At 37.2% G+C, this 8,726-nt stretch overlaps 1 protein-coding gene across 1 annotated transcript in view; it reads right to left on the bottom strand.

The window, feature by feature from the left end:
• Positions 1 to 219: 219 nt before the first annotated feature.
• The window catches only part of LOC104507807 (potassium voltage-gated channel subfamily C member 2-like), a gene marked incomplete at its 5' end in the record, with an annotated part of 9,723 nt that continues 1,216 nt past the window's right edge, over positions 220 to 8,726 (bottom strand). The window contains 2 exons of the mRNA XM_010149213.1: positions 220 to 579; positions 6,402 to 6,569. Of these exons, the coding sequence (XP_010147515.1) occupies positions 470 to 579; positions 6,402 to 6,569 (278 nt within the window). The remainder of the gene's footprint in view (positions 580 to 6,401; positions 6,570 to 8,726) is intronic.

Here is an 8,726-nt window from a genome sequence, read left to right as displayed (position 1 = left end):
ACTTGCACTGGTCTAGTGGAAGGTGTCCCTGCCCATGGCAGGGGGGTTGGAACTAGATGATCTTTAAGGTCCCTTCCAACCCTAACCATTCTATGATTCTATTTGTGACCTTTGCAAATATACCATTATTATGACAGAATTCAAGACAGATGTAGCTTACATCACTATCATTAAGTGTGTGTCTTTGTATGATCCACAGCACAACTTACTGCAGCAATCAGGAAGAATACGCACAGGGGTGTGGGTCTTTGCATGGAGCCTTAGCAATGATGACTTGAATTCAGCTTTCCTTGATAGAGATAAAAACTGACATTCCATGCACACATGTTTTATTTACAGCTGACTCATCAGCAGTGGCTAGTCACCCCTTCATTTGGCAGCAGTAATCATGAGCAGTCTTTAATCTTCTTTAACAAGCTCTACTTCCCATGTAAAGTCTCAGTGACCTCCTGAAGGCATGAGTTGTTTATCAGGGCCCATTCAGCAGCAGTAGTCTCTTTCCAGTACAGTCCTTGGTATGGCTAAATTCCATTGTCCCTTTTTCAGCAGTCAAAAATCCATGATAAATTCTGTACAACACTGTAGTTAATATAACAGCAGCACCAGATATTACATTAATTCCTTTGCTAAAAGCTGTTTGCAATTATCTCTCTATTGACAATATTTTACCAAAACTAAATCAATGTACATCTCTAAATATCAGAAATGTATACTTTGATAAATACATTATTGTACAAGAATTCTGACATGCAGGTCATGCTGTTGGGCTAGGCTATATACAGAAGAACATATTACAATATGTCATCAATAAGTTGTATTTCTTTTCCTAACAAAAAATAAAATATGACCATCAGGGATTATTCAACAATCTCAAGGATCTCTTAAGATTCAGGTTGTTATGGTCTTCCCTGTGTAGTTCTAAAACTCTACGTTACTTTTTCCTCACCAGCCCAGAACATAAAATCTGCCATTGCATTTGTCCTGTTGCATAAGCAGAGGTTAATATTGAATGAAAAAGCCACTAGAGGAGATACAGTTTCAAAACTGTAATGAATGCTGGTTGCTAGGAGGAAAATTGATACAATAGGCAACCGGTCAGTACTGTAAATCCACGACTAAATCCCACTTGAAAAATCTTCAGAGTGTTCACATGAATTAGTCTAGACGATACTAACTTGCACTTGAAAAATATATATATTTGTATCTATACACATATGTATAGTCCATGTGAAAAAAAGAGAAAAGGAGAAAAAAGTCCTTAGTTAGCCTTTAAAGAGAGGGGCATTTTAACAGTATCTCTGTGCTTTATGGAGACAGATGGAGAAAACAGTAGACAGGTTGCAAAACAGACAGACAAACAACATATAGGACAAAGCACCTCAAAAAACACTGATTGAAGAAATTTTTGAAGCTCATGAGCCAGAGGTATAAGGCTGGTCAAAAACCCAACTTGAGAACTACTACCCTCTTACAGTGCTACAAAAAAGCCCACAGTAATCTTCTTGATTTTACTTGGTACTCAGCCTCTGAAAATGTTGAAGGACCCTGGAGTAGAGAAATTACTACAGTACCAAGCAGCACTTGCTAGCTTAAAATTGCAAGTCTGGATGGCGTTTACCTTTCTTGCATGTTTTGTGCCTTCCCCAAGCCATTAAGAAAGAGATCTGGCTTCTGCTTGCGTGTAACCAGTAATGACAACCTCTTTGCAGTTATCTGTGTACAAACAACCGGAGACATTCAGAACTCTGATACAGCAATCCAGTACCAAAGCAAGTTAATCACAAAATAAAGCCATTTATAAACAAGTAGATAGTTAAAAAAATAAAGGAAAAGGTTAAACAAAGAAAAACAATCCCACATGCAGACCAGTTTATCAATGCTTTCATTGCAGCAGGATGGTACAATGCGAGAACACACATCCAGAGCCGGCTGTGGTCTCCAGACCGGCAACACTGCTTGTCAGGTGATGGAGACAGGATGGTCCATGCAAATGAGCAGACCTAAGTCACACTGTGTGCAACCAAGACATGATTCCAGACATCTTCAGAATGGATTAGAGTCACAAGAAATGGAGGTTCAATGGAGTGACTGATAATTAGTTGGAAGCACATTATTTTAAGTAAATCTCCCTGAAGATATGCTTATTTATTGAATATACTGGCCAACGGCATCCACTACCTCTCCGTCCTTTTATTGCCACAGGAATATAGGACAATATAGTAGATAAAAGGAGAAGCGCTACCTTAGGTAATCTTTAGAAGCCAAGATAAAAATCTTCAGCTACCCAAGTGGCATTTCTTACTACTGACAGTTATATCATACAGAAGTTATACCGTATTTGTGGAGCCTATGGTTAATGCTACATTTATTTTCCATATGTGGTAAACAGTAATTGAATTAATACTATGTAGCCGATTGATGCCATCTGGTTTACAAGATGGAAGGGATGGGAGACCGAGAGCGCCTGAGAGGACAAGGTGAGCTGTAGGGTGATGTTACTGGAGACAGTCGCAGCGCATTGCCTGTCAAGCCAGCTATGTTGTTTAAGCTTCGAGATTTTTCGTAGCCTTGTATGAGAAAATGCACAGACATCAGTTGAATTCAGCCAAAAAAATAGACAAAGACAAACAATACAATGTAATGTAATCCAAGGAGCTACCTGGGTCTCAGAGGGAATCTACCTGCAAAAGAACTCAATGCTGAGACATTACTACCAAAAGATATTAATAAATAAAATTATTTAGAAATTAATGCAGTTATTCTTTCCCAGAAAATTAAAGACCATCACACAAGAGGTCTGGCCTGCTCTTCCACATCCCATCTTGCACTCAGTGCCGCTCTGATGGCTTCATCATGGTTGCACAGAGTGCAAGATAAAGGATCCCAACAGGGTTACTGGGCGAGCTGTCTGGCTAAGCATAATCAAAAATCCATGAAGATAGACTATAAAAACTGTTAGAATTGTATAATCTCTGCTAAACCCAACTCCTAATAACAGATGTTTTACTTTAAAAACAATTAAAACAAAATAACATAAAATTGCACACAGTATCTGTAAATCACTTCTGCAGAGGGCTGAATGATACGATGGGAAAGAATTTTCATCTTCAGAAATATTAAGCCTAACACTTTGTGTCTAATATTAAAGTATAATAAGATAGCAGAGTTTGACATATTTGAAAATTTGTCCTGATTGGCAAATTAAAACACCATATTTGTGCTCATTCTCCAGCTGACTCAAATGAAATAAACATTATTAATCCACATAAGCAAATAGTAAATAATTAATCAGTAATCGAGGCAGCCACATAATGCTTCACAATTTGGAGGGAACACTGCACTTGCAGACATTTCTGTTCACATACACTGTGAGCTCCAGCTACCTATTTTTCTGCTAAATATAGATTGTTTTCATCATGTAGAGGTTATGTTGGAAAAGCATTGCTATTCACTGCCTTGCTATCTTCATACTCAAGTATTTTCAATAGCACCTGAATAATCCCATTTATGAATAAAGGGATCAGCCCATCGGTCTGGAGAGAGGTATCAGAAAGGAAACACAGTGAAGATGAAGCCGGACAAGACCTCGCTCCTGTACAGTGCACAGTTACATGCTTCATTGCAAGCATGCAAAGACCCACTGATTTCAATGGCACTACCTATTTCCCTGAGCACAAGTATGCGCCTACGCATCTGTCAGGTTAAGACATTCAGGTATAAATTGCTTACAGTGGAATACTGAGGCTTTTCCCACAGAAACTATAAAATGTCAGTGACAATATAGGTAAACATTAACAGGATGTCACCAGATATTTTTTGTCTTATTGAAACAGTTACTGGCTCAAATTCCAGATCTCCAGATAACAGACAGTTGTTAGGTTCTCCCCCAACAACAATTAACATATTTCTTACCTAGTGAGAATTGCATACTGTAAAACTATACTTAAAGCAAATGTATAAACTCATGTCTGCTAAAACTCAGTACAATGTTATCTCCAGATTGCAAGGGCAGGCTAGACCGTGATGCTTCACAGCCTTCTGATACATTTCAAAAACAGCCTCCAGTTTCTGAGTTTCTATCAGTATTTACACAGATTAGAAAGAACCATGTTTGAAAGGGGAATAAAAGGGAAGCACAATGCTAGTGAATATATTTAACTTCCCCTGTAAACATAAAGCTTTCAAACAAATTTTCAAAATAATCAGGTAGCTTTTTTCACAGAAACTGGGATACTATGTTTTTTAAAATATTTTTATTACTACTTTTCTAATGATAAAAGCAAATAACTGATAGAGGAGGATAGTAAAGATGATAAAGAAAACAGGAACTCCTTAAAAATGAAAACTAGATGCACAAGCTGAATGGAGGTAAAAGCATGATCCAAAATCGGTGCTTTCCAGGTATTTCAGTGGGGTTTGGATCAGCTCCGAATCAGTATCACCTTAGGGATGCTAATGCAAAAAAGCTCAGAATAAATGATCATTGAACAGAACCAAGGACCAACCAAGGAATGAACCAAACATGAAGGATGTACCATAAAGAAAGGAAAAAAATAAATTGAAAAACTAATAGACTTAACATGTGAATTAAATTCACATATTCAGAACCATTTGGATGCTACTTGAAGATGTTTTCTCCTTATGAGCTAAATTCTCTACTCTATATACACTTCAAAGCCAGTGGCTAGATAATTTCAGCCTAGACTAAAGTTATCATCAGGGCCAAAGAGCACATTTATCACTGAGAAACTCAGTTCTGAACTCAAACCCCATTTTTCTAGTAAAAACTATGAAACAATTTTCTATTGAATCTAGATTTTGAGATGAAAATGTTCATGTGGTCTCAGTATAAAATATGTTTTACTGTTATATTAATACACCTTTTGTAGCTAATGCGTAACTTCTTTTATTATTTCTGATCTGTTTTAATTATGGTTACTGCCAAGTGAACAGCACTCAAGTGTTTATACTAACATTTCTAAAAGAAGTCAAGAACCTTATCTTGCAAGATGCCATGGCCATCTGCCTTATTCAGGCATTCCCAATCTCCTCAAAAGACTGGACCCTTACCATTAAAGATATTGGAAATAATCCCAGTTCCTGGGAAGACAGTGAGAGATACACACTCAGTGGAAAGCATCTTAAATCTGTGCAAAAACATGTTTGCAATGAAGTCCCATTTAATCTAAACATTATGTATAGGAATATGTAAAACACAGGAGCACAAAGAAAAATCATATTCTTTACAAATACCATACACATAGAACTCTTGCTGCGTATGTGCCTTCACAGGTTCAACCTACTGAGCTCATGCTTTTGAAACTTAAAAAAAACATTTTCAGAGTAGCCCAAGAAAAGTCCCTTAGCATCTGTGGCCATCTGGGACAGCTACGTTTGCTGTACATAAAGCAAGTTAAAAAGAAAAGGCAAAAAAATCTCAGCCAAAAATGTTTGTCCAGTGCCTCATGGCTACTGCAGATGAACTCTGGGGTGAATGACTGCACATCAGCACTCAGGAATGTGAAACTTGTTGGAATGATATGATTTTCCAAGAAACCAAAGCAATTCTTATCTAAGGAAATGGCAAGACTACCACTGGCATTGCTGATTTAGGGTCTATGCCCTGAATTTAGCATTCCAGCCATAGCCAGCTGTGGCCTGGTGGGATAGACTCACCACCAGTCACCTGCGTGATATATATAATGACAGAAGGTTTTGCAACTTCTGCCTGGGGAACCAATCCTACCTTAGTGATTAATCAGATTTGAGGAGGCTAAATTAACAGAAAGGCATTTTTAGCACCTTGCAAGATCAAAAAATGTTTATTGTAGTTAAACTCAGGTTGGGGTAGACAGTCACCTTTTATAATTAATGGTGTGCTACAAAGGTGAAGCATTTTGTGGCACAATAAATTCAAACTTTTCTTTGAAAGAAATCTAAATACCATCTCATATGATATTCTTTGTTGTGTTCAGAACAAAAATATTGCTTACTTCTGACATTTCAACCTTTTAAGTGTAATTTATTTAGCTGTGGTTTTTACTAAGTCATTAAATGTAGACCAAAGTTATTAAATAATTAATTTATCTTTTAGAATGACAAATGGCATTGAGTGATGAGTGGCTGGATGAACAAGGTCTGAATTGCAAGCTTTTCCATTAAAGGCAACAAACAAATGAAGACACAAGTGAAATGAGGGTCCAACATCAAGCACATTTTCTGAAGACTAAGAGAGATGAGTGTTTCTAAAAGGAAAACAAGAATAACTAGGAATAAAGAAAAAAGTTACATTGTGAGTACAGTCTTTCCTCTAAGAGCATTGTGCACATTTTACTCTAAGCTTGCTTTTCACAAGTACATTGCTGAGTAACCTTTTATGATCTAATGAAAGAAGTCCATACCTTTCCTGATCCCTCCATCAGTAGCACACGTGTAATCACCTGTTGTCAGTAGGAAACATGTTCCCCCTCTTCTGTTTTTGTCTCTGGTACTAGAGCGTCTGATGGGAGGGAGCCTTTCACCAGGTGAGAGTGGCTGCTCACTTCCTGCACTGTCTTCACCTGATAACACTGGTTAAAGCACCATGGCCATTTACAGACAATAATGAATGAGGAAATGAGACATCACAAAGAGCTTATGCTGAATGTCGGATATTCCCATCACTCAAAAATAATTATAAGGTAAATCATTAGAAGAAAACAAGATTGCAATTCACTGTTAATGAGTACAGAATGGCAAAAAAAGTATATTTTTTTTCAAGAACAAATGATCTTTTGACATTCCTGTTCTTCCTTTAAATCTCATATAAAACCCTGCTAAACTAACATGAAATAAGAAATAATCAAATCAAGGCTCAGTTAGTTGCCTGTTATGGACTGTAACTTTCCAGCATACAGTCAGCCTTGAATAGTGCAAACAAGTATTTACTATTTCAGCCACCCTTTTTGCTAAACAAGAAGTCATGTTAGTCTTTTTTGCTTAGAATATGCTGCTTAGCATATTTTAAAGACAACCCCTCCCCCAGAAGGGTTAAATTTTCAACATTTGACACTAAAAACTGTTTAATAACACGCTCAGCTTTCATTTCTATACTTATCACACTTGTACTGCTGGTCATCATAAGTACCCAACAGTAAACACTGTCTTTGGTCTGTGTAGGTTATTTTGTCAAACTGTGAAACTCTTACCTCTCCTCATCTGGCACTCCCAAAGACTCCCTTTTAAAATTATCTAGTATTTCAGTTTCAGGCCACACTTCAAGAAGAAAAAAATCTATGCTCAGTACAGCACATCACAGGTATTGACATGTTATTGACTTCAGCTTTACCTTTGCATTTAAACCTGAGCAGGTGTTTTTCTGAACTGGTAATGCAAAGGCTTATATTCAGCCTTGAAGTTTTGCACAGAATTCCTAGTCACTCTAATAGAATTCCCTACTAGATATAAAGCTACAGTGCACAATGTGAGCGGTGGCACTACTGAAGAGAAAGTTAACACTTTGAAAAGGGTCCTTTTTGCGTATCTGCTTTCTCTCTACCTTCAAGGATTATAACACCTTGTAAATAAAGCTGCAGACACAGAAAAGTGTCCATTTGCTCTGATCACGCTGAGCCTTCTCCATTCCAGAATAACTTTAGTAGGACCTGATGGCATGAAAAAGCTGTTATCATTAACACTTTAAAGCTGTTTTCTGAAAGTGGTTATCAGTCGAAGCACTGTAAAACTAACTGAATTCCATACTCAGTGTGAGTCCTTTCAAGGGTTTCCATACCCTTAAATATATTTAGGATGTTCAAACGCTGTGTTAACTTCATCTGTGAACACTCATTTGGAGACTGAAACTGAGCTGCTTTGAACATAAATGCTATTCAGTAACAGAGAAACAGACCAAAGACGGATATTGTTTGGAGACCAATTTTCCAGTCTCTTTGTTTTAAAAAATAAATTTCAACTACTGAATGACACCAGTCACGTGTGCTTTTGTTCTTATTATTCTTTAGCACTTTTCTAACAGGAGTCTAATGACTGGTATGTGAGCTTTGTAATCAGATTTTGCTTGCTTCAGAATAAATACATTCAAAAAACCAAAAAAAATCCTTACTGCTAAAAATTTGTTTTAATTATACTGAGAGATAAAATTTATTCTTTAATGTGAAGAGATATGGAATATGGAGCAGTGGCTTGCAGGGGCAGAGGCTGTCATTTGATATGCATTTTCACCACAGTTAGAACAAAATACTCCTTATCCATCCTTTGGAACTCTAACAAATAAAGTAATATAAATCATAAAAATCAACACTAATAACGATGATGTTGCTAGGGGCTGCCATTTTCATTTTTCTTGACAAACCTTACATCAGCTATGCTATTATCATTCAATTAAGAGTAAATATCATGCAATGTCTCATCTAACACAGATGGAGGTTTTTCTAGCCAGGGAAGCAGAATGGCAAATGGAAAGAAAGCTAGAAAGAGAATTTCTTATTTCCTTTGAGTGCTGGGCTTTTGATGTAAAGCACCTGCTCCTTTTAAATGGCTGCTTCTTTGTAGGATTTTGCTTAGCAGGCCACGATGTGGCACAGGCAAAGCTGAGACAAGAGACAGACACTGAGGCAAAACACCATGGAGTCCAACAGGGTGGGACACAGTGGCTGCTCAAATAGTCACAGTCATGCAGAAAAACAAGAAACATCCATACAACGCAACAAACAACAGGCAAAAGAAAA

This window comes from Eurypyga helias, unplaced genomic scaffold, assembly GCF_000690775.1.
Source record: "Eurypyga helias isolate BGI_N326 unplaced genomic scaffold, ASM69077v1 scaffold943, whole genome shotgun sequence".
Classification (NCBI taxonomy): Eukaryota; Metazoa; Chordata; class Aves; order Eurypygiformes; family Eurypygidae; genus Eurypyga; species Eurypyga helias.
The sequence above is the reverse complement of the archived record's forward strand: the minus strand, read 5'-3'. Positions and strand labels throughout refer to the sequence as shown.